The sequence below is a fragment of the Danio rerio genome, chromosome 10, assembly GCF_052040795.2.
Source record: "Danio rerio strain M-AB ecotype USA chromosome 10, GRCz13ab, whole genome shotgun sequence".
NCBI lineage: Eukaryota > Metazoa > Chordata > Actinopteri > Cypriniformes > Danionidae > Danio > Danio rerio.
Window position 1 is genome coordinate 35,596,763 of NC_141030.1, and position 26,978 is coordinate 35,623,740.

The 26,978-nt window shown below is 37.4% G+C and overlaps 1 protein-coding gene and 2 long non-coding RNA genes across 7 annotated transcripts in view; 2 read left to right on the forward strand and 1 right to left on the reverse strand.

Annotated features, from left to right (window-relative positions):
- The window catches only part of foxo1b (forkhead box O1 b), a 94,138-nt gene extending 88,174 nt beyond the window's left edge, over nt 1–5,964 (forward strand). For 2 of the 3 annotated variants that reach the window (XM_087269666.1, XM_087269668.1), the window contains 2 exons: nt 2,749–2,940; nt 4,373–5,964. In XM_087269666.1, coding sequence (XP_087125792.1) covers nt 2,749–2,940; nt 4,373–5,512 — 1,332 coding nt within the window. In that variant the 3' untranslated portion in view covers nt 5,513–5,964. 3 annotated transcript variants of the gene reach the window in all.
- Nucleotides 1,950–14,125, reverse strand: LOC141376417 (uncharacterized). 3 transcript variants are annotated; one of them, XR_015501285.1, is made up of 3 exons: nt 13,844–14,125; nt 8,372–8,466; nt 1,950–2,926 (listed from the first exon to the last, which is right to left on the reverse strand). It is a non-coding gene; the product is annotated as an uncharacterized LOC141376417 (long non-coding RNA). The 3 variants fall into 3 exon arrangements; XR_015501283.1 differs by lacking the exon at nt 8,372–8,466 and having other exon boundaries at nt 13,844–13,974; XR_015501284.1 differs by lacking the exon at nt 13,844–14,125 and having other exon boundaries at nt 8,372–8,521.
- The window catches only part of LOC141376416 (uncharacterized), a 74,338-nt gene continuing 60,883 nt past the window's right edge, over nt 13,524–26,978 (forward strand). The window contains exon 1 of the long non-coding RNA XR_015501271.1: nt 13,524–13,921. This is a non-coding gene — a long non-coding RNA (uncharacterized LOC141376416). The remainder of the gene's footprint in view (nt 13,922–26,978) is intronic.

Consider the following 26,978-nt stretch of genomic DNA (forward strand, 5'->3'; position numbering starts at 1 on the left):
TAACACAATCTACATTGAAAAATGGCTATAGAAATAAAGATGAATTGAATTATTAGTTGCATGTTAGAGTATTCTACTTAATTTGTTACTATTACAACATGTAGTGTTTAGTTTTTTATTTATTTTGTCAAAATAGAACATCATTTTAACAGTTATTGACCTAAAGTAATCAGCATATTGGTATCAGATTTAATTTTCTCTATTTTTTTCTGTGTGCCTGTCTGTCTTTTTTCTGTCTCTCTCTGTGTCTCTTGAGTCTCAAGCTTTTGCGACGGGGATTCTGTTACAGTGTAGACAGACGCCAGACAGACCCATACGTTATTACTCTCTCTGTGTGTCTGTTTGCAAGTGTCTGTCAGCACTACTGGAGAGGCCGTCCTCCTCTACACACACACACACACACACACACACACACACACACACACACAAACCCATCGACCTCGTCCCTCTCAGCGGGAAAACATTCTCTCTGCTCCGCCTTTACCTCCACCTCCCTGACTCAATCCCTGCAAACTCCACCACTTCACTTTCCATACTGGTACCTCACCTTCTCATTTATCTCGATTCCTCCAGCACTTCCTTTTCCTCTCACTCAGCATCCTTTCCTTCAACTTTATTTTTCGCTCTTGCCCAAGCAGGGCCAGTTGAACTGGTCAGTTGACCTCTGGGTTACTTAAGTGTTCATGACCCAGACTGTGTTTTCAGACCACTGTTTCTGTTCACATCCATGAGCTTTAGTTGTGTGATATGGAAGCTGTGTTTCCCCTAACTTGACCTCTAAGGTCATGACCTTCAGGATCAAAGGTTGAAGGTGACCTCCTGCTGACCTTCCTCTGTGGCTTAAACTTCTGCTTTCCTTCTTCCTACCGATCCACTTCCTTCTATGCAGGAAACCGACTGTTCATTCCACCAGTCAAGCCCTTTGTTGTTTTGAAAATGTACAGCCTTTGTAATCAAGCTTTTGTGACTATGGCACGTGCTTGATGATTTATTGTCTAAGAATTAATTGTAATTTATAGTCATTAAATGTGTGTTTCAGGTATTTGATGAGTTCGTTAACGATTAATTGTGTTTTATCATACCTTTTTCCTGTATTTTTTGCACCAAATAATTGTGATTTGTTTTTGTTTTTTTATGTTTATTATCCTTTTTTATTTTATGTGTATATTATCCAGAAACTAAGCCTTTTTTGCACGGCCTTATCTAAAGGGTTAATAGTGCCAACTGATGATCAGTGAGGGTTAGGGTAAAATTACAAGTTTTACCACTTCCCAACGAGGGAAAACCACCAACAATCAAAAATGCATGATTATATGCTGTCATGGTTTTGTAATCCAAAAGTGTGTTTATAATGAAAGTCAATGGGGCAAAAACAGCCACTAACAGTATTTTAGGGAGAAAAAAAATACAATTAATCAAAAACAATGCATCAAAGGCAATGTTGTTCACATGTCTAAGACTTGATAAAAGGTTGAAAAAAAATCCAGTCCGCAATTACTTTTTATATTGAAATTACGACATTTTGTGTGTGTTTTTTCCCCACCAAATCAGTGACATCATTTATAAATTTGGCAATTAAAGAGTTAAAATCCTGTTTACTAAGTAATTTAGTCGTTTTGATCAGGACTGAGGTTGATTAACAGATTCATGCAAATTTTAAAATAATAATGTTAATCTGATGCATTTTTACAGCAGTTTAATTTAGTGGATGTTTTCATCCGCAACATAACAAAAGGGTAGTAAAGAGTGTATTGTTGAGGGTTTTTTTTTCCTTCAAAGCATTTTCTCAAAATATGTGTCAAAATAGGATTTGCCACTAAAAGTCATTCTGCTAGCTGAAACACAGAGAAAGTTATGACCAAATTTAGACACAAAATCACCCCGAAGTGGACAAAAATATCCTCAACAGCACATAAGGCTTTACAGTATTAAATAATAAATATGAAATGTTTATTAGACAGTGCAAATGATCAAACTTTATTCTTTTCTTTTTGCAAGGGTTAAACGCTACAATTTATCATGTTTTATAGCTAAATCATTTTCACCTTATTATGGAATGGGACAATCAAAATACTACACAAAACAAATTATCAATTACTTTTAACCTCTCCAAACCTCTGCTCAATGAGCATTTCAGGCCAAAATGACTCCCCATGCATTTTAAAAAAATCAACGATAATATTTAAAGTATTTAAAGCTTTTAAAGGTGACTATAGTCTCTTCCCCCCTTTTATAGTTGTGTACAGTAGGCCTTTTCAGGGTGGAAAAACTTCAGCAGACAAAATATCATTAGTGCAGGATGTGTGCGAATGAGTTCAGTGTGTGATGACTAATGTTTTTTTCTCTCTCTTCTAACCAACTAGCATCTCCTCCAAATCATATAGTACTTTATGTAGTCTAGAAAAAGGCTTATTATCTGTAAATTGGTTGCATATGATTTGGTTATTCAGTATCAGTGGCCTCTGTCCTGTTTTCTCAACAAATTAAACATAAAACCATTGGCAAAAACATACAGGCGTCGGCACTTGTCTGTCAAAACATTGGCCATTTTTGCCACCTTATCTTGCATTTGAGAAACATGATCAGTGTTTCATTACATATTTGTTCTGTTGAGTGATCTACATCTCAAGGCAAGAAATGATAACATTGGTCAAATGATTGCAAGTCATTTCCACTTCCAGTGATTGGCCTTCAGTCAGTTATCTATTCTCAGATTTTCATGTTCCCATGCCATTCTCTCTCTTGCAGAATTCAATCAGACACAATCTGTCCCTGCACAGTCGCTTTGTGCGCGTCCAGAATGAAGGAACAGGGAAAAGCTCTTGGTGGATGCTGAACCCGGAGGGGGGAAAGAGTGGCAAATCTCCACGCCGGCGGGCCACTTCCATGGACAACAACAGCAAGTTCACAAAGAGCCGTGGACGAGCTGCCAAGAAAAAGGTCAGTTGAGGGGAGAACAATCTACACTGTTTGCCAAAATATGAATGTGATAAACCAATATCTTTTGATTTTGTCACCACCAAATATGCACAATGGAATATTAAAATAGTTTAAATTACAATTAATAAAACCGTCAACATTTGTTCTGCATCCAAACGTGCCTATAGTAGATGCACCTTTTTTATTTTTGGTTTGCTACAAAAGTGTTTAAACCACCTTAGGGTTTGCTTCCATGGTATAGTAAAGTATAGTCAAAAGCCCCTTTCACATATACAGATCTTATTGGGAAAATTACCGGCAATATTCTGTATGTCAACGGGTCCTTTTTAAAAAAAACTGTAAATTCGTTCCGGCAATTTTCCGGAAAGAGAAGTTGTAACGTTACCAGGGCCGGAGCAAGCTGAACTGCCGCTCTAGGCAAAGGACGGTCACGCCCCCCTCAAACCTAAAGTGAAACCGTGTGGGGGGGTGTCTATTCTGCCGCCCTAAACGCGGCTATAACAGAGGCGCGGGTGGCGAGGGTAGTTAAGGGGACGCCGCTCTCTATATTCTGCCACCCTAGACGCGGATATAATTGTGGGCGCGGGTGGTGAGGATAGTTTCGGGGGCGCCGCTCTTTCTATTCTGCCACCCTAGACGCAGATGAGGGCGCGGGTGGCGAGGGTAGTTTCGGGGACGCCGCCCTCTCTATCCCTCTCTATTGCCGGAATGCTGTGCTGTGTAAACAAAGAAGAAAGACTGCCGGAAAGAGCGCCTTCACGTCTAGAACGCGCAGACGTTAGATGTCTACTTTAGCCAATCCACTCAAACGCATTCACATCTGCACGGTTTATGAAAATAAAAGCCTTTGAATATTTTTCCAGATACATTTAGCTGCTCAATGTTGTTAAAATAAGGGGCCCCATCATACACCTGGCGCAATGTGACACAAGGCGCGATGCAATTGTTGTTTGCTAGTTTCAGCTCAGCGCAAGAGTCGTTTTGATGTTTTGCACCTCGCTGTTTAAATAGCAAATGCATTTGCATTTTCCATAGGCGTTCTGGTCTAAAAAAGGAGGGATGTTAAGGCACATTGCTGGCACGTTGCTATTTTGAGGAACTAAAATGCACTGTTCGATAGACCAGCAAAGAGGAGGTCTAAAGTCGTCATTACTGTTTATTTATTTGTTTGCTGGAAATTAGAACTGAGTTTTAAAAAAGTGGATTCGGACATGCCCTTAATGCTTTTGCACCCTGCGCTTTGAACTCTGTGCCTGGATCGTCAAAAAAGAGCCCAAAGTTTCTATGTTGTATCTTCTTAATACCAACTGTGTAATTAATTATCGATAAAATGCTTATGATAAACCGCTGTTTGTTTATCTTCAAGCTCTGCTTCAGTTGCTTGTAAATGTTCTACAGTTCATTTTCATGGTCTTTTTTTTTGCATCTGCAGATGTCGTTGCAAGGTGGTCTAGATGGGGGTTCAAACAGTCCTGGTTCTCAGTACCCGAAATGGCTCGGTAGCCCCAACTCTCACAGCAATGATGACTTTGAACCCTGGGGCAACTTTCGTACACGTGCCAGCTCTGATGCCAGCACTCTCAGCGGTCGCCGCTCACCCTTCCTCCCTGAGGAAGATGAGGCAGCCGAGGTCCACATTGGCTACCCAGGCACCAAACTGGGTGGTCCCCTTCCTAGCCTGTCCGAAGTGGCGGGTCATCACGGTTCTGAAAACATGATGGACAATCTCTTAGAAAACCTCAACCTCATATCACCCAAAAATAACACCCAGGGCAGCCAAGAAGCCCAGACCGCGCTATCCTCACCTTTGATGCAGGGCAGCCCCGGGTACCCGTCCTACACCTCTCCCAACATGGGTCCTCAGCCCCAAGTCCAACAGGACTACAGGAAGTGCCTGTATGGGCAAGGTGGAGTGGGTGGACTAAATCCCATCTCCATACCGACTTTATCAGACAGTAAACCAGGAGGATACGGGCCATTTGTGGGTCAGTACAACTGCGCCCCAGGGCTTCTAAAAGAGTTGCTAACCGCAGATGCAGATCCAAGAGGGGAGCTAATGCAGTCTGGGGAAGGGCAACCGGTGCTACCAAGCTATGCTAGTCAAGGACAGATGGCACAAGGAGGCAAAATGATCACTCATCCTCACTTACATGCGCACCCACGTTCACTTCATCAATTGCCCTCGCCAGCAATGGGCCTGAACGGATGTGCAATGTTGCCCCACGGGCATCCTGTTCGACTAAGTAGCATGAAGCCACAACCACACCTGCCTCATCATACTCATTTGGGAAGAGGTGGAGGTGAGGCCGGGATGCCAAGCTACACCAATGGCAATGGTTTCCACAGGCATGGAGCGATTGCTCACCACCATCACAGCCACCCAGAGCGGCTCCCCAGTGACTTGGACGACATGTTGATCGACCAGCTGGACGTGGAGTGTGACGTAGAAAGAGTCCTTCACGACACACTCATGGACGGCGATGCTTTGGATTTCAACTTCGACCCCATGAGCAGCCAGCAGAGCTTCACACACAGTGTCAAGACCAGCACACATAACTGGGTATCTGGATAGACATGTCATCTGCTGTTTAAACACATACACATCCTGGTTTGACTTCATTGTTACAAATGTGTGAGCATATATGTAAATATGTCAGACGTAGAGCAGGTCAATTAATGGTTGACTAATACAGACTGAATGCTGTAGGTCACACCAAAAGGCAACTAATATTCAAGAGAGATTTTAACCTTTCGTTTTCATAAATTAAAACTATTACTAGTGAAAATAAAACTAAGGTATGAATCAGGAATAGATTAAAGCCCAATCCCAATTCAATTTTTTTACCCCTACTCCTTCCCCTTGGCCCTTTAAACAGTGTGTGAAGGGGAAGGGCTTTAAAATTTACCTCTAAGAAATGGGACACCACTACATTACATGCACACGTCATCATATGTCATCGCAATCTCTTGCTTCATATGAGATCGACGATCGCGACTGCTGTAGTTACTCACTGAAGGCATATATCATGTTATCATAACAATGTAACGTTAATGTGGCAATAAGCTCATAACTGTACTGTGCATTTATACTGTGGCCATTTTTTTTTTTTTTTTGACAGGTATTGCAATTTAATTTACAATTGAATTAAATCTTCAAGCTGATTTATTTTTATTCCGTAAGCCATGGCAAATTCTGCGAAAGCTCTTAAAATATACATGTTTTTGTTTGGTGTCTATGACTTTGAAACCAAAATATTCTCATATTACAAATGCTGTTTTTCTTTGATATTACTTAGTCTATTACTTCTTCTGAAGTAGTGGACACCATCATCCCACTTGTCAGCGCTTACCTGTTTGTTTTTTTTATTGTGGGTGTAGTTCAGTTGCGCAATTCTAATTGGATAGAACGAAAGTGCTCACTTAATTGGCTAGTTATAAAGGCCCGGTCAGATCACACGATTTCGGCATGATTTCCTTGACGTAGGGTGTCGCAGAGAGTCACAAATGACAAATGTATGTTGTGACACAAGATTCAATCGATTTTTGTCATGTGATGTGGCATAGTTCATGACAACCGATACCATGTCTGTGATGCCTCGAGACACCATTGCAGAAAGTCTCGCATGTTTGATTTTCTGAAGCATAGTGGACTGGTTTTGAAGCACTTCACCTCAGATGTTATTCGTTATTCTTGTTTACATATATATATATATATATATATATATATATATTATATTGCAGCCTCTTGCGATTAACTAATTGCATTGTTTCAAATTGTGATTGCGATTCGATTAATCCCACAACCCTAGTGGCACTATTTACATATGTACAAAGAAGAAAACAACATAAACGTTATACCGGACACTGGAAAAAGATCATTCACAGTCTCTAGACTTTTCTGACAGGGTATTAGAGTGTCATCAAGTGACAGATGGGAAAGTATGTTGTGGGACTGCTATACAGGAGTTATTATTAGGGATTATAAATAGCGATTTATTTTTATTTTATTTACACGAACGCCGTTATGAATATATTAAAACATATGATTCTTATGAAAAAATAATAACTTGTGCATCTCTTTACTTATGTGTGCAGCCATGCTGTCGTTGTAGATGGTATATTTTGGGAAAATCCTTTACTCCTTGGTTTCGAGTGTGGTCTTGAAAAATCTCCATTTCAAGGGCTATCTAGCCCTTCCTCTTCAAGCTAAAGAGAAACTGGGACACCCCTACATAAGGCGAAGGGCTAAAGGGTAGAATTAGGATTGGGCCTACGTGTGGAAGCCTTTTGAAAGCTTGCTATTCTGACATTATCACAATTGTTACTTCGTATCTTGTAGTTGTGATTCAATATCTTGACATTTTTATTTAGATGTTATATTTCCCAACCCCTAATTTGTCACAAATGCAACTTTCTTTGTAGTTGCAATCAGTGCTTAATTTGTTGATTAATATTTACCGGAACAAAACCAGGAAATAAAAGTTACCGTGACCGTTCTCCCGGAACATGACGTCATTAAACCGTGACAGCGCAAAAAGAGAGAATCACATTTCTGATCGGTCTTTTAATATTTTGTGCCATATAAAATTATAGGTCAGTTATGGTTAATAAAATCATCTAGCTATAAATATAACATGTATAAACAATCTCTGTTCAGTAAATTTCACTATTATGTGTGAAGTTAAAATAATAATTGAATGACTTACTCAGTCTAAGCTTCAAGAAGAACCCACAGTTACCTCTTCTGTCATGTTTTCTGGCTGTAATTTGAGATCGCTTTGCTTCTGTCTCCCACTATCCTGATCCATTTGTGCAGTTAATCTTCTTGAGATCTCTTTTGATCAGGCTCATTATCAGATACCCGGTGTTTTAAATGAAAACATGCATGTCTATTTGCCATTTTGAAAATACAAATATAGGCTGTTTCTCAATTCTAAGAATGCCGAGAACGGACTTGCGTTCTTGTGAAGATCGGTCTTGCCAGGTCACCTCGGAAGAACGAACTTGGGTGACCGCTTGAACACAGAACGCGTTCTATGAGAAATGAGATGCGCGTTGTTCCTGATGGTCACATGACCTTCATGCATTTTTAGCCAAAAATTATTTACACATTACAGCATTCATACAGCGATTATATTGTTTTTTCCCCTTTTCACAATATATACTATGCATAAAAACCTTTAAATATACTTTGCACAATACAAATAAAACAGATTTTATTACGAATTTATACAAATAAACACCCTTAATGTGTTTATTCTTTTATTGAGATTTTTATGGTAATATTTACTTTTTACTGTTTCATTTAGGGAACCTCCTGACTTATAAATAAGTGATATCTCTGAACTTTAATAATAAATATATATATATATATATATATATATATATATATATATATATATATATATATATATAGTGCTTCGCTTCCCACCTCTAGTCACAATGACTTCTGCATCGATGCATCCTCAATATTAAGAACACATCCGGGAACCTTCACACAGCCTCCATTCTTGCGGTCTTGAGTTTCTGGAAATTGGCGGATGATGATGATGTTACATGAGAACACGAGGACGCAAGCTCGCTGTGGAACGCATATTGAAAAACAGCCATAATTTAGTTTTGCTGCTCACTGCGCGTGAAACAATCATAAACCAATGATAGTAATTGTAAACAAGCCGATTTACGAAAATATTGTCGAAGGCCGTCATGTGGGCGATAACGCTCATTTTCTCTTTTACACACACACGAGCGTAGGTATTCACCATGCACAAGTTAAAGCCGGTTCCGACAAGATGCTGCTCAAATGAAGCACTGGTTGTAATTACATATACCGTTGAAGTCAGAATTATTTTGCCCTCTTGTTTATTTTTTTCCCCAATTTCTGTTTAACGGAGAGAAGATTTTTTCAACACATTTCTAAACATAATAGTTTTAATAACTCATTTTAATAACTGATTTTATCTTTCCATGATGACAGTAAATAATATTTGACTAGATATTTTTCAAGACACTTCTATACAGCTTTAATTTAAAGACATTTAAAGGCTTAACTAGGTTAATTAGGTTTACTAGGCAGGTTAGGGTAATTAAGCAAGTTATTGTATAACGATGTTTTGTTTTGTAGACTATTTGAAAAATATATAGCTTAAGGGGGCTAATAATTTTGACCTTAAAATGGTTTAAAAAAATAAAAACTGCTTTCATTCTAGCCGAAATAAAACAAATAAGACTTTCTCCAGAAGAAAAAAATATTATCAGACATACTGTGAAAGTTTTCTTGCTCTGTTAAACATCATTTGGGAAATATTTAAAAAATAATAACTCTGACTTTAACGTATGTAACCTTGGTCTAAATTATTGCGTTTTTTTATGGCAAAAAAAAACAATATTAGAAATATTAACTTTTATGCCAAAAATCTGAGTATATAATAAACATCATGTTCCATAAAGATATTTTGTCTATTTCATTGTATCACAAATAAATAAAAAGAATTTAAAATTATGCTGAGAACATCATCTGGACAACTTTAAAACTACAGTTTCCAGATTTTTTTCAATAATAATAATAATAATAATCTGGAATAAATTCTCAGTGTCCTTGCCTAACAAAGTACAGTTCAAATCAATGGAAAACTTTTTCACAAGTCTCATTGTGCTTTCCAATATATTTTATATTTTTTAATTTCTCAGAAATTCTCCTTTTTTCTCTCAGTTATAATAGGGACATTTATTTTTATTTATGTTGACAAATTTCTTTAATCTCTCTGAAGTATGTGCATACACCTCATAAACTGTTTACCTCAGCCAGAACCAATCAGCAGAGGCCAGAGAATGGTCATTACTGATTTACAGTACGTTGTTCCAGTAGACTCCATGATAGTCAGGAATCATAATCTGCTTTATGTTAATCAGAGTGTAAATATCTGTAGCTGACGTATCAAAAAATAACCACGTCAGACACTCACAAACAAGACTTTTTTTAAGTTCGTCTCTAAATTTGCCACTGTAGGTCACTAAGAGAACTGAACTGTGTGTCATGTCTACTGGAGTGCTGTGTAATGTCTGGTGTAGTGTACATTATAGTTATTGTCATTTCACGGTGCTGAATGAATGCGTTTTTGTACAGAGATGTATATTTTTGTTGTACTGATGGGATGGTAAATGAATTGTTTATATTTGTACATTTGTAAGCATCTTCTGAAATGCTATCAAAACACCCATCCCAGATGTTAAAGGTGTAAAACAATATTTTCCTTGTGGCCTTGTTTGCTGTATATATCAGACAGATTTTCTCAAACTGCTGGATGGAATTATTTTAATGTACAGTAGATAATAATACACTTCCTGATAAAGGTTTTGTTGTCGATCCCAGTGGTAAGTTATTATAATAATGACTTGCTAGTTGATCATTAGGAAAAGTGGCAGAAGGTTCATTTTTCTGTTGAACTGCACAGAAATCAGTCAAGTTTGGTGAAGGAAAAATCATGGTTTGGGGTTAAATTCAATATGGGGCTGTGCGAAAGATCTGCAGAGTGGATGGCAACATCAACAGGCTGAGGTATCAAGACATTTGTGCTGCCCATTACATTACAAGCCACAGGAGAGGGCAAATTCTTCAGCAGGATAGCGCTCCTCATACTTCAGCCTCCACATAATAAGTTCCTGAAAGCAAAGAAGGTCAAGGTGCTCCAGGATTGACCAGTCCAGTCACCAGACATGAACATTATTGAGCATGTCTGGGGTAAGTTGGAGGAGGCATTAAAAATGAATACAAAGCTCTGGTAGTCCTGCAAGAACGCTTTCTTTGCCATTCCAGATGACTTTATTAATAAGTTATGAGAGTCATTGCAGAGATGTATGTATGCAGTCTTCCAAGCTCATGGGAGTCATGCACAATATTCATTCTTTATCCACTGCATCATGACTTTTTATTCTATACTGTACAAGTATAGAATATCTACTATACTGTTAGGTGACAAGACTTTTGTCTAGGCTGGGTCAGACCTTACTGTCCTAATTAAACACTTTAAAAATTAAGGCACGATCATATTTTATTTTGGTGAAATATGTGTAATCTAGAGGCCTTTGCCTTTCAATTATACCGAATATAATACCGAATGATCAACTAGATCAACTTATACCAAATGATCAACTAGACGTCAAGTTATTATCTGCTGTTCCTAAAACTTGGATTGGCGATAAGACTGTTGTCAGGTAGTGTATGTACTTTGTGCCTTCTCCTCAGAAACTGGCATTTTGGGTTGCCAAGTCTATTTCTGATTAGCTGAGATATATGCGCAGAATGTTAATAGTACATGAACATCTGATTTTTTTTTAATGTCATTATATGGTTAATTCAAGTATAACCCGAAGAAAATCTCATGATATTCATGATTCAAGAATTAAAATTTGTAAATCAATTATTTAAACCCTGGAAAATGTTTAATTTTTTTTTCTTTTCAAATAATGATGGGTTTTTCTGCCATTTTTGCATATTTTTATTACCTATTGACCGCAATGGTGAAATTGAACAAATCGAAAATCACCAGAAGGCACTTTTACTTATGACTAATTTTGCTTTTACCTGAGGATGTCCAGTTAAAAGCCTCAATAAAATGTTGCAGCATTTATGTATTTGACGTTGATTATAGAATGATTATTTGTAATTTATAATTGCTCTCTGTGTGTTTTTGTTTAAACGTCGTACACACACACACACACACACACACACACACATCTGTGCAGCTGCACCTCTACATAATATTTAATACTTTGAGATTTTCGACATGTAAGAGATTTTCTATTCAAATGGGGAGGTGTACAATGAAGGTTTGTAAATTATAAACAATATTTTAAACATATGCATATATTTTTAACAGATATAAAACAACTCTCTGCATTTTATATTCATTTAAGACTGTCCATAAATATTAAAAGCTTTTGTTTGTTTGTGTGTTTGTTATCTGATTACGTGTACATAATATTAAGTATCACTAACTTTGCGAGTTCCTGAGGTTTTTGTTAGTTTGTTTGGATCTTTCGGTATGTAAATAGCATTGCTTTTGTCTTATTTAACAATCAGAAAATGTCATTTAGTTTGACTCTAATTTTGCAATGGATGAATTTGTTTTGTATGTGTCAGTGAAGGTTTTTATTGTATTCTTTTGTGATGGGAATTGTTTTCCCACTGTAGCCGATTGTACTTTAGAAACATACTGTACACTCATCGTACTGTCCTTGTCAGAACCACATGCTTTTTTGAATGGAGGAAGTGCCTGATAAAATTGTAATGCGATGAAGAATTGATTTTAATTTAACAAAAGGAAAAATGCAGCTGTTATATGAAGCCATAATTGTATATAAAGGTATGAAAACATTACGAGTCTGTCAGACTTGTTTATTGGTAAACGTTTGCATGAGTGAGAGTATATCTAGCCTATAAGTGTGTCCTAGTTATATTTTTATTAATAAAGAATGTATTATTAAAGAAGAAAACGATTACAAATCGGCATAAAAATCTATTTTAAAAAAACACGACGATCGCTGTTGAGGATTCAACTGTAAATTGTTAATGATTCGCTGATTGAGCCTTAATGAATCAATTCCTGCGTCCCAATTTGCATACTATCCATCCTTAATAGTGTTCGAAACTAGAATAAGTATGTCGCAAACCATAGTATGTTGAAAAGAGTATGCCAAAAGTTCCCGGATGGTTTACTATTTCCGGTAAAAATTCGAAGTGTAGAAGCGTCAATAGACATTATTTATTAGATGTCTTATATAATGTCTATGGAAGTGTCCATACTAACCGTTAATACTGCCCACAATAAATTGCACATTGGACGGTTATTAGATAGAACTACAAACGTGTAAACTAAAAAAGTGTAAACAGTGTTGCCAGATTGGGTGGTTTTGAATTAAACTTTTGTGGGTAAAATTGGTTGGCGGTAAATTTGGGAGGTTTTGAAATGTAAATTTTATATGCAGCTTATTTAACAAAACATGACTGTGTGCTCCTATTACATTCAGTTAGTAGTGACCAGTGCATAGCGCAAACCATGTCGGCCCACCCACAAGAGGAGGTGAAGGAAAGGTGTATCAAAAAACTCACATTGGTTTATCTTAACTCTTATCAATCATTTTTTCCACAATTGACAGCAAAAACAAACAAAGATGCATTGTCTGCTTGACAAGCAGCGCCCAATTGTGTTCAAAAGAATTTAAAACGCCAAATAGGATATATTTACACCGCACAACGAAGGTAAAACATACTCGAATAGGCAGGGGCGGACTGGCCATCTGGCAATTCTCTGCCAGAAGCGCCAGACCAATTTTTAAATGTGGGCTGGTCAGTTTTTATTTTTATTTTTATATGTATTGTTTTTACATGCAGGCAGCTTTTATCTCCTGGTAGGTGTAATATTATGATGATGATAAAGATAATAATAGTAATGACAATAATAATAATAATATTAGTAATAGTAAATGTTAAGCATTTGACCCAATTGGCGATGACCGCCTATGTAATTTACACAACATTAAGTGCAGTGTGTGGGTGAGAGGCAGTGTTTCGATCCTGTTATGTTGTTGTGACTGCTGGTGTTCCTTGCTGTTCAGTTAAAATTATGACAGTTAAAGTAACTAGGTTAATTGCGATTTAAATCGATAAAAAAATGTCAAGCTTTTAGGCTGGAAAAAGTCAGCTATATCTGGCAACACGTGTAAACAAACTACAAACATGGCGAACACAGCCCAACCGTCAAGTAGAGAGGCTGGTCAAGTTGTTTGAATGACAGTTAATCAAATATCTAGCCAACTGGAACATGTTTAAACACGTCATCTGCAACAACAACGTGAACTTATCAAGATATGTTTGGACGGTAAATTCTGCATGCATAATTACCTAAAAAAAAAACAAGATTTCTCTGCATGAAAGACTCGTGAATGGCATGAATGATCCTGCTGCTGCTTCTCCAAAAAGGTAAGTAATAAATATGAAAGAGATGTGGATGATGATTGACAGGGGACGTAACTAAGCAACAAAACGATCTGTTAACGAAAAAGTAGTAACGTTACGTCACCGAAGGCTAAAAAATAAGCTCTACTTTTCCTTTACAAAATACATCATTTTATGGCTTACTGCAAATATGTGAATTGGGACGCAGCATTATTGAATGATTTGTTCACGAATCGTATTGATTCATTTATATGTTCAAACGAGGAGAATATCTTCGGAAAACAATGTAAACATCGGATTGTTAGTCACTAAACACATCATATTAAGGATTTAGAAGACTTAAGATAGATTGAGCACCGTTTGAATCACTTTTATGATGATTTTGTCTCTTTTAGCGCGAATCTGCTTTGTAAAAACTTTAAAATTGATGATTTTGGGTCGAATAAGTTACTTAACAACACAACTGTTTCTTTATATGATTGGTGTTTATGTGAAATGAAGTTTACAAATGCGATTTTGTAAAGGACAGAAACCATTAAATGGGAATGGAAAAATACATTGTTATTGGATAAATAATTGTTTTTTAATGTTTATATAGACTCTTTATTCAAATTGTAACAGTAGTCATACAAATTTAATGATATTTTAAATTGTTTAAAAGAGTTTTTTTTAATAGAAGGAAAGATTTAAAATGAAAATCACACAATTTTCCAGTTGCATTGTGATACCCACTTTGAATATGTAATCAAATGATTCTAATTATAAATATACCTTATTATATGCCTTGTCACACCAAATCAAATTTTAGAGGGTGTCCTCTGTAGGGATGTGCGATTTAAGAAAAATATTGATAATATTTTTGAAAATATTTGTATAAATAATTGAGATTATTTATGAAAAATTTTTTTTTTACATTTTTGACAAATACTGCAAAATCATCAGCACTTTTAATAGTTTATTTTACAGACTTATAATATGCTGTTGTTCTATTGGATTTGCGATTTAATTTTGTAGTCAGGCCAACAAGCATAGAATCACCAAGAGTTGACACTCCAGTGCGATTGGGAAACAGCCACTAGATGCCGCAGCGGCCATTTTGGAATAAAAATTCCAATAGAACAACAGCATATTATAAGTCTGTAAAATAAACTATTAAAAGTGCTGATGATTGTGATAGAAAGTGTTGTATTTCAGGTTGTATCTCAGCTTTAATGTGCTTTTTAAATAAATAAATAAAAAAACAAAGCAGCTGCTCGCCATCGCGACAGCAGTGAGATCCAATGGACAGCCGATCACTTTCACTCCAAAATCGCAGGGCTGTTGCTGAGCGCTGCTGTTGCAATGGAACGCTCTATTGAGTGTCGCCTCTTGGTCACTCTAAGCTCTTTGGTCAAGCTTAAGCTCAATTATCTGTATCATAGCTTCTTACTGATAAAAAGCAGTGAGTGTTAGTTAAAAAAGGAATTGAAAAAATATTAACTTACTTAAGCATGTATTAAACATTCAAAAATGAAACTCATTTTTCTCTAAAGCAAACAGTAAACACAAATAAAATGACCTTACCTTTCTGTTAACAAGTTGAACTCGAATTAGGGAGGTAGTGTAGCTTATGATACAAATTAAAAATGAATAAAAATACAGAACACTCAGCAAACTAACATGGCTGAAACAACTCTGAAATTGTACTTTGCTGTTGCTTGCTACTAGATTGGCAATACTTTCAGTTGACTTTTTAGCGAGACACTCCTCACTCAATTGTGCTCACTCAATTGCTAGTAAGACTATGCAGACGGCAGTCACGCATTTGCTCTGGGCATAGGAAATTAAGTAATACAAATATATTTCATATCGCAGCCCCTTGCATATAGTGAATCACAATTCAATTTCGACTTCAACCCTAGTCCTCTGTAAATCATGGTAAAAAAGTTTTAATAATATTATTAATAAAAAATTTTTTTAGTATTTTGACACTTGCACCTCTTCTCAGTTGAAGACCATGAAATTGTTGCTGCTTTACCCCCAAGCAAGTAATGCAAGACAACTCTCTTATACTCTTCTTCTGTAGTCTGGTTGAATTATAGGCGCAGAAGGTTTGGTGTGGAGTTGAGTCATTGTCTGACAGCTCTAGTTAAGTGAAAAGGCAGCAGGTTGTCCGCTCTTGCTGGGTCAGGTCGGCTGTTTCTGGGTCTCTGTGGTGGGTCAGGTCTGCTGAAGAATGTGACCAGACACACATGTGCTCCCCATATGCTCCTCCTGATGGATCTGCATACAGGGATTAGGAAGAAAGAGAAGCAGAGAGAGGCCACTTTAGGACACTCTAGGATATGAGTTCACTTTGTGGGACACACCAAGAAATGAACTCGCAGACCTCTTTCTCGCTGTCACACAGGAATCTCCTCAAAGCTGTAGGGGATTATTGTTTGTGAAGCCTTTCACATGAAACACATTTTAGTGTTTGTGTGTGTGTGTGTGTGTGTGTCATTGTGTGTGCTTTACTTCAGAGAGAGTTTCTAGTCAAAAGCACCACTGTATTTGAAGTTTAGTTGCCTTTTTTTATTTTGGGACAAACCACAGAGCTCTCTTAGTGTTTTTTGAACATGCATTTAAATGATCTCATGGCCATTTATTAAGAACTCCAAGTTTTGTTTTCCACAACCTCGGCAAACGATCTTGAGTATGTTCACAACAGTCTTGACATTGTTTGTTTTAAGGTTGTCATGGTACTAGAATTCGCTAACAATCAATACTGAAGTTTAAAAAACGAGCATTTCCCACTAACATTTATTAGTGATTTATTAAGATTATTTCTTAATCTTTAACGTTTATTAGAGCGATATTGAGCACATTATTAAACAGCGCGGGTTTGCCATTCACGTGCTCAACAAAAATGACTGTGATTGTCCATGGAAGTCATCAGTTCACTGAAGTTGCTGCTGTTTACTGGGTGTAACCACAGATACTGGGGCACTGGAGTGTTTCCAAGTCACATCGTTCAGCTGGTTTGTCTATAAGCTGACATACGAGCGATCCACTGATGAATCATGTCTTTAAAAAACGATCCAGTTTTTTTTGCAAAAATACCTTAGCGTTATCGCCCTAGCCTTGTGCTGTGTTCCCATCATTTTTCTGACAAGTGCTTCAGCAATTTAGGCTTATAACGGGGCATTCGTTGGCCGTTTGTTAAAGGTTCACGAAACCCTCGAGTACTTTTTTGAGATTTAAACAGATTAGTGTGTGTTGAGCATCAGTTAAGACAATGTTATAATGTTACCTATCAGCTTTAATTGTGGGTAAAACTAGATAATTTTGAGCTTTTGTCAGCTAATTTCAGCTTCCGGGTTTAAAATAATCTTTGGGGCAGGAACAAAATCGGCGACGTAGCACAAAACTGCAAGTGCAAAGATGACTCGTCGGTTTCTCATTATTATTCATAGCAGAGTGTTCTTATCCTATAAGAAGAGCCTGCTTCTTAATTATTCATGACTGCACGTGCTTTCCGAAGGCAAGCCAGACCTGCCAGAATCAAGCTGTGAGACAAGGACCCACGGCACACGGTATTTAGCTGTTCATGAAGGCTTGTATGTGTTTGTTTCCATGATCCACCGGGTTTGTTGCATGTTTTTCCTCGCAATGCTGTCAGAGCAGATACAGCAAAGCTGTATGTGTCCAGCAAGCATTTTTTGTCGGTAAAGCAGTACGAGAATTGGAAAATGGTGGACATTGTCTTTTATCAGGAGTTCGTTCACATTTTGACACATCGCCGCGCTGCTGTGTTTGCCTAAATCCTCTAGATTACCAACGGGGCTAATGGTTAAAATAGACAGGGCAAGAGACCTACTGCACTGAGTCTGCATTCAGACCTATGATTCAGACCCAGCGATTGAGGAAAAAGTCCTCATTTATAGTGTTTATATGAACATGATTATCTTTATAATGATATAAATTGTAAATTATAATGATATAAATTGAAATAAATTATCTGTATATGAAATTTTGAATAACAAATGTAGCATGGCATTAAATTACTGTTTATTTCTTTGCATTAACTTTGTAAACCATAAAATCATGCGTCTCCTCACGGTTTGTGTCTCATTTTGTGAGCTAACAGACAACAGTTGTCATCTCCCCTCCTTCTCCCCTGCTGGCCATGCCCACTCCTGCCCTTTGCTTGCAGAGCTCCACGCCCATTATGATGCATCTTTTAAAAAAATTCTGAGGTAGACTTAAACCGAAAGTGGGGGGTGTCATGGCCCTTTAAAGGAAGGATCAAAAAAGACTATTGATGTATGGGACTTTGTCAAAGCTTCACAGGAACTTTACAATGCACAGTTCATGGATCAGTTTCTTCCTCCATTTCACAAGTGTAAGTAGCTTAAGTGTGATTAAAATGGTTGCCTCCTTGTTTTCTCTAGCTTGCAAAGTGTGTATTTGTTTTGTTACTTGTAACAGCTTGTACTGTATCTGGTTAATTATTTATATTCTCATATCACGTCTTAAACCACGTGCCGCTTTATTTACAGATTTAAAGTTGTTTGTGAGCTTGTGATCTACTGCCGTTTGTCATTGCTATGGCCACCATCAGCTTTTTCTACTCATGTGCAGTGGTCACGTTTCAAAACAGTTCAGCTTTTGCCACTGTGTGGTTTAATACAGAACGTGTGTCACTGTTTTACTTATGGTTAAGAATAAAGCAATATGCTGGTGTTAAATTGCATTTAATGCACTCCTGCATTGGGCTCACACATACTCTCTGCACTTTGACTATTTCAAAATTGCTGATAAACCGTGGTGGACGATTCTCTTTATCTCACACTGAACGCAGTCGATCAATCACAACATACTTGGTCATTGGACCTATCAGCGCTAAGGAGGGGTTTGGGAACAAATGAATTGCTGAATGAATCATAAGGGAGTCGTTTGGAAAATTAGGTAAAAATAAATTCAAATTATAAAAAAATGAAAATGTTTGTGACATTGCATGCATATCAGCCTGTTGTTGGAGACCCCCAAAACCAAAATATGTCTTTTTTAATGCATAACAGAGGCTCTTTAATTGAACCACTTTAGTAGTAGTAAAGAACTTTATTAATCCCTTTGAGGGGAAACTCATTTGCCACTATTGACATCACAAAACAATAAATTACAAAACAACATATACCACAAAAACATCATTTTGCACCCATCACAACACAGTAAATAACTGAGCAAAAAAACAAACAAACAAAACGCTACACATATACAAGTTACACCACTTCATTAAAAAAAACCTGACAGTGGTTGGAATAAAAAGACCTGAATTTGTCTGTGGAGCACCGGGGCATTACTGGTTTCTCACTGAATAAACTCTTAAGTGTTCTAAAGGTGTTACTCAGTGGATGTCCTTCATATTTTAAAATTATCTTTAATTTAGCCCTTGTTCCCTTTTTAACAGTCACCTCAAGTGAATCAAGGACATGAGCACATGAGTCATACTCATTAATAAATAAATGAAAATGTATTCTGCACAAAGTTTTATAAATGAGACCCCTGAAACGTGCAACAAAATGTACCCTGAGTTTTGAGAGTAAATATATATATATATATATATATATATATATATATATATATATATATATATATATATATATATATATATATATTTACTCTCAGAACTCAGGGTACGTTTTGTTGCACGTTTCAGGGGTCTCATATATTATATTATATTATATTATATTATATTATATTATATTATATTATATATATTATATATATATATATATATATATATATATATATATATATATATATATATATATATATATATAATTGGTCAGCTATTACTTCAAAGTGATTTTAAATCTAGTTGCAACCATCACCTGTCACAAGAAAACTCTTAATTTTGTATCTTAATCTTTAACGTTTATATGCACACCTGCTTTTCTACATATGCGCACGGGCAATTTCTTTAGGACACAGAGACTTGGTTTGTGCAAACATTTCTTGTTCCCCCTTTGGTCCTCATGTTAAAGTGTCCAGGTGATGCTCAGGCCACGGTTTGTTCAAGGAGGAAGTGAGACTGTGTGTCTCTCCTCTGCCAGAAACCACCAAGCAAACTCTCAGCTGCCAAAATAGAGCCCCGCGGAGTCTTCAGCTGAAGTTCATCAAGTTCAGCACAAGCAGCGCTGGGTCAGAAAGACCTACCATACTGAGAGATCTGTATAGCTGTCATTCAGAAAGGATGAATGAAAGTGTGTTATTAGATGCTTAAAACCCTGATTTAAAAGTGCTCTCAGTTCCTGTTCCTGCATGAATTTATTTGCATCTTTTGGAAGTTTTTTTTTTTAATGGAAGATACTAAGTGCTCTTTTCAATAACAAAGTAAAGGAACTGAAGTAATAATGGTTTTAAAAAACTGTAGCTTGCAGCTGTTACTCAGTATGTATATTTAAAATACTTTTTAAAAAAGGCTTTTTTGGTAAAGACGCCTCTTATATGGAGAATGAAGTCACATGCATTGTTCAGGTGTGAGTTTTTCACAGACTTAAGCAGTGTAAAAATCTTGATGGTTCTGTGGGTTTCATCTATCAAATCTGAGCTTTAATTTGTATTTTCTATTGGTCTCGGATCCAGTGATTGGCTGGGCCATTCTACAGCTTGGTTTTCTTTTTCTGAAAGCATTTGAAAATGCCCTTAGCAGTGTTTTTCCCTGCGTCATTTCATTTTTTTACACAACTTCATTTGTAAACTTGTTTTGTTTTCTTTGCATATATGGATTTCTTTGGTTGTCACCAACATCAGATGTAAATTTTAAGTCAACGGCAAATGTTTCAAAAAAAATCAAAAATGTTTTCTGAGAAAAATGGTGACATGTTCAATACTTATTTCCCCCACTGTCTACATGACGAAAGTTGTCGATGCAACTTGTGCTCTTCAATATATGTTAATAAAAATGTAAGGAATTGCTATCATGCAAATATCATTTAACTTATATTTAGCATAATCTGTGTGTAAATTAACAAATTGTGGTGTAAAGAAACAAATTACAAATACCCAAATTATTTTCAATGAGTATTTTCTTCTCAGGAATTGTAATTTGCTACGTAGTTTTATAAATGTGTACTTTTACTTTCCCTTGAGTACATTTTTTAGTGCAATATTGGTAGTTTTACTCCACTAACTTCCTTCAAACTGCAGCCACTACTTTTTTTTTTCTTGTCTATGGGAATTAGAATCAGTCATGTGGTTCCTGTCCAATCAAATCACACATAGAAGGTAAATCGCATCATCATTTGCTACCTTAAGTCATGGGCAATTTATAATTGCAGCAAACTGTTTGGAAGCATAAACGTGTAAAGAAAATGTTCGAAGTCTTCACATGCATTGACCCAGAGACCGTTTAGATGCATGTTACTGATAAGAAGATGACAGATGTTTACTGTATGATTACTGAAATTACCATAAACACCCAGCAGGCACAAGACGCCAACATTATGTCAGATTGATGTTGTACCTCAGCATCGTGGAGACATTGCATTTTGTTTGGAAATGAAAATCATGTTGATGTCAGAACCCAATGTCAGGCCGACATCATAGTTCAAAATCCAACCTAAAATCAACCAAATATCAACGTCTAATAATCTTACAGCTTGATGTTGCGTGAACGTTACCACTATGAGGTTTATCATATGTTGGATTGTGGTTGCCATACCTGATGAATAAATGTCAGTATTTAACATCAATATCGACATTGGTTTAAGGAGCTTGTTGGAGGGGTCTTTTGTGGTGCAGTCGTTGGTGTACTGGGAGAAGAGCAGTGGGAAGAGAACACATCCCTGGGGGGCACCAGTGCTGATGGTGCGGCTGTCGGATGTGATTTTGCCCATTCTGACTAGCTGTTGTCTATCTGTCAGAAAGCTGGTGATCCATTGACAGACAAAGCTAGGAACAGAGAGCTGGGTCAGTTTGTCTTCGAGCATTGATGGGACGATGGTGTTAAAGACAGAACTGAAGTCCACAAACAGAATCCTTGCGTAGTTCCCTGGTTTGTCCAGATGCTGTAGAGCAGGGGTCACCAATCTCGGTCCTGGAGGGCCGGTGTCCCTGCAGGGTTTAGCTCCAACTTGCCTCAACACACTTGCCTGGATGTTTCAAGTATACCTAATAAGACCTTGATTAGCTTGTTCAGGTGTGTTTGATTAGGGTTGGAGCTAAAATCTCCAGGACACCGGCCCTCAAGGAGCAAGTTTGGTGACTACTGCTGTAGAGTATAATGCAGTTCCATGTTGCCTGCATCATCCACAGACCAGTTTGCTCTATAGGCAAACTGCAGGGGGTCCAGCAGGTATCATGTGATGTCCTTCAGATATGCTAGCGCCAGTCTTTCGAATGACTTCATGGCCTCAGATGTTAAGGCAACAGGTCTGTAGTCATTGAGTCCTGTGATCTTTGGCTTCTTCGGGCTTGGGATGATAGTGGAGCAGACCGTCTGGGCCTGGTGCTTTCCTTCTCTTCTGTTTACTGAAGATCTGACACACGTCATCCTCACTGCTGTAAATTGCAGGGTGGGGGAGAGGGAGATGGTTGGAGGTTAGGGTTGTGACGATGAGGAAATTTCTCCACCGGGTAATTGACATGTGACAACACCGGTAATACCGGTATCACTGTGGGGGTAGAATTTCCTCTTTTTTCTGCTTTTCAAATAGCTTATAAATGCATGTGTATAATACTTTCACTTTCAGTTTTGCGGGAATTGCCAACACGCTCTGCATAAGGGCGCTATACACACTACACTGCATACAGTGGCAAGAATAAGTGCTAAACTCCACGGGACCAGTTTTATTTGTTTTGTTATTTGCGTGTTGTTCCTTTTTAAAATTCCTTTTTTTTGTAAAATCTCTTAAGTTAATATTGGCTATCTGGTTTAATAATGTGGTGCGCAGTATGACTATTGACCAACACCTCCCTGTAAGTTTACACACTGCATAGACTACAGCTCTGGCATGTTTTAAATGACAGTTAGACATGCTACATTTAGTTTTTATTGTAAAACATACATTATAACCCAGTACACAGTGAAATAATATTTATTAAATGGCTAGCCTATTGGCAGTGTTGTTTTTATTAATATTAAAACACATTAATACAAACTACCCACCCTTTAATTTTTTTCGTTTCTGCATTTTTTTATCAAACGAAAAAGTGCAATGAATTGTTTATTTTGGTTTTTATTTTATTAGAATTTATGTAATTATTAGGCGACACAACTTCTACATAACATTGTCTTTGATTGCATTTTTACAGATATCCTACAGATAGACTTTTTGGCCCAAAGACATTTATGCCTGTTAATTTCATTGCTGTATTTTGACAGATTTCGCAAAAGCTTCAGCTATTCTACTAGTCACCTGGTACCAGCCTCCGTTTTGCGACTTGACTTGTGTGGCGTCTGTATCAATGTCTGGATGACAGCAAGAGCGAGAGGAGATCAGATCTTTGAATCGATGTGCATTTGGCCTGCACGTCACAAATACTTTACAGCATTTTTTTTATATTGGCTCATCTAAATTAACTTTTCATTCAATTAAAAGCCGAAATATTGCCAGACAGATGAAGCAACTTTCAGTTTTTGAATTTTAAGTGGCTTCAGTGATAAAATACGTACACACACACATAGGATACAATCTTGGCGGTCTATTCATTATTTATTTATTTAACATTAATCACATAATAACCATGTACAAAATAGAACAGCTGAATTTCGAAAAGGTGATTACTGTGGTTGCCGCTATGGTTGCTTTGTTTCTCTGCAGTTGGTTTATTAATGGTGCGGCATTGCTAAATCACTCGTTTTAATAAAAAATGTAATTATTTATTATTAAACATTGTGAGATGATGGTCGCGTGATTTTTAAAATTAGAGTATGTGTTGCGTATTTATGGCTATTAATCTTATCTACCCGCGACCCACATATAGTTAAACATCAAGTAGGTGCGTCGAAAGTGTGTGTATAAATTAATTGCGTTTTCTCCAGATGCTGCCACCTTTGTCAGGCAAAGTTTGCAGATTGCCTCATTAACATTTTCAGGTTCTCTTTTTGCATTTGGTTTAAATCCAAAATATTGCCAAACAGGCGCTTTTGCTTTGCGTTTTGACACTAAAATGTCCGCTATTCTCTTTCTGTAAATTCGACTCCTCTCGTTCTCCTCAGATTGTTCAGATTTTAATTGTAGTGCATGCTCTCATCTTAAGTAAATTATTTAGAATAATATTTTCAATTTAATTCAAATAAATATTTATTAAAAAATTGAATACCACGGTATCACGGTAGAAAAGTGATGTCATCGGTGTTGCGTCTTTAAACCGGTAACACCGGCAACACCGTCTATCATGGCAAGCCTATACTGGAGGTGTTGATGGCTCTGTAGGGAGATGGTTCGGGCAGGTGTGGGGTGTCTGGTCAGAGGTGTCAAATCTACAGTAGAAAATATTCAGCTCGTTTGCAAGATGTTTGCATGGTGATGTTTGCAAAATGGTGTCTTGTAGTTAGTAACATCTTTCAAGCCTTTACACCACAAGTGTCAAACTCAGTTCCAAAAGGGCCGCAGCTCTACACAGTTTAGTTCCAACCCTAATTAAACACACCTGATCAAACTAATTGTGTCCTTCAGGCTTGTTTGAAACCTACAGGAAAGTGTGTTGGAGCAGGGTTGGAACTAAACTGTGCAGGGCTTCGGCCCTCCAGGAATTGAGTTTGACACCCCTGCTTTACACACCGATGCAGGGTCGTTGGCAGAAATCTGGTTTTGCTGCTTTTTAGCATAGCTCTTCTTAGCCACACCAATCTCCTTTGTCAGTGTGTTCCTGGCCTGATTGTACAAGATCCTGTCCCCATTCCTGTAGGCATCCTTTTTGGCCTGATGAAGCTGTCTCGAGTTTTGGTGTGAACCATGGTTTATCATTGTTAAATGATAAGCAGGTCCTGTATGGGATGCACCTCCTCACAGAAGCTGATGTATAATGTTACAGTTTCAGTGAGCTCGTGCAAGTCAGTGGCTGCAGCTTCAAAAACACTCCAGTCAGTGCATTTAAAACAGGCTTGTAAAACCTCCTTTGTGTCGTTGGTCCGTCTCTTAACAGTCCTTAATACTGGCTTAGTAGCTTTAAGTTTTTGCCTGTAAGTTGGTATAAGATGAACCAGGCAGTGGTCGGATAGTTCTAGAGCTGCTCTGGCGACGGAGCGATATGCATCCTTTATTGTGGTGTAGCGATGGTCCAAAATGTTATTGTCTCTGGTGGGGCTTGTAATGTGCTGTTTGAATTTAGGCAGCTCATGTGTGAGTTTTGCCTGATTAAAGTCACCAAGAATGATAAAAACAGAGTCCGGGTGTTGTTGTTCTGTCTCTCTGATCAGATCAGCCAGCTGTTGCAGCGCAGTACTCACGTGTGCTTGCAGTGGAATGTAAACAAAGATGAAAACGAACCAGGAAAATTCTCTCAGTGAATAAAACGGCTTACAGTTAGTGAGAAGCACTTCCACATCAGGACAGCAGATCTTTTTAACACAGTTACATCCGTACACCACCTTCTGTTGATGTAGAAGCATGTCCCACCACCGCATGTTTTGCGCGTTGACTACCTATCGCCATCTGCTCTATACAGCTGAAAGTCCGGTAGGTGTAATGCGCTGTCCGGAATGGCTTCGTTTAGCCAGGTTTCTGTAAAACACAGCGCAGCAGAGTTGTTAAAGTTTTTGTTTTTGCGTGTGAGCAGAAGCTGTTCGTTCATTTTGTTAGGAAGAGAGCAGAGATTCGCCAGATGGATGCTGGGCAGCACTGTTCTGAAGCCGCGCTGTCTCAGCCTGACAAGCGTGCCTGCTCGTATCCCACACATGCGCGTCTTGTAGCGTTTCCTTAGTGCAGCTGAGACAATGTTCTGCAAAATACCAGAGAAATCAAAATCCGGTTCGTGATTAGTTGGTGTGCACTACCGAATGTTTAGCAGCTCATCCCTGGTGTAACTGATCGTGGTTGATAAACATAAAACAGGACCAACTAACAAAAACAGTGCAAACACTGGAGAGATTCACACCGAGGCGGCCATCCTCGACCCCATCTTGATGACGTCATAAACATTTGAGTAAATTTCAGAGTAAATTCAATAAAGTTGATTCTAGACGATCATCAATTTAATACAGTGTAAATTCACTAATGTTGATTCTAGACCATCACTACTGTTTAAATGCAGTGTAAGTAGTAGGTGCCAGTGGCGTAGTGGTTACTGCGTCAACATGGTTTCATGGTGACCCGAGTTTGAACCCCTCTTCTTTGCTCCACACACTTTCCTGTCCATAATATCTACTGTCCTGTCAAATAAAGTTGAAAAACCCCAAACAATAATAATAAAAAACACAGTGAAAGTTCACTATTGTTGATCCTTGACATCATGAATATTTAATTAAAGAGTAAATTTAATATCATGAATATTTAATTAAAGAGTAAATTGACTAAAGTTGAACCTGGACCATCATCAACATTTAAATACAGTGTAAACTCACTATTGTTGATCCTGGACCATCTTTATTTAAAAATAGTGTATATTCACTAATGTTGATCCTGGACCATCATCACCTAAATACAGTGTAAAATCACTAATGTTGATCCTGGACCAGCATTATTTTAATACAGTGTAAAATCACTAATGTTGATCCTGGACCAGCATTATTTTAATACAGTGTAAAATCACTAATGATGATCCTGGACCAGCATTATTTTAATACAGTGTAAATTTACTATTGATGATCCTGGACCGACATAAACATTTAAATACAGTGTAAAATCACTAATGTTGATCCTGGACCATCATCATTTAAAAATAGCGTAAATTCACTGATGTTGATCCTGGACCATCATCACCTAAATACAGTGTAAAATCACTAATGTTGATCCTGGACCATCATCACCTAAATACAGTGTAAAATCACTAATGTTGATCCTGGACCATCATCAACATTTAAATACAGTGTAAATTCACTATTGTTTATCCTGGACCATCTTTATTTAAAAATAGTGTAAAATTACTAATGTACATCCTGGACCAGCATTAT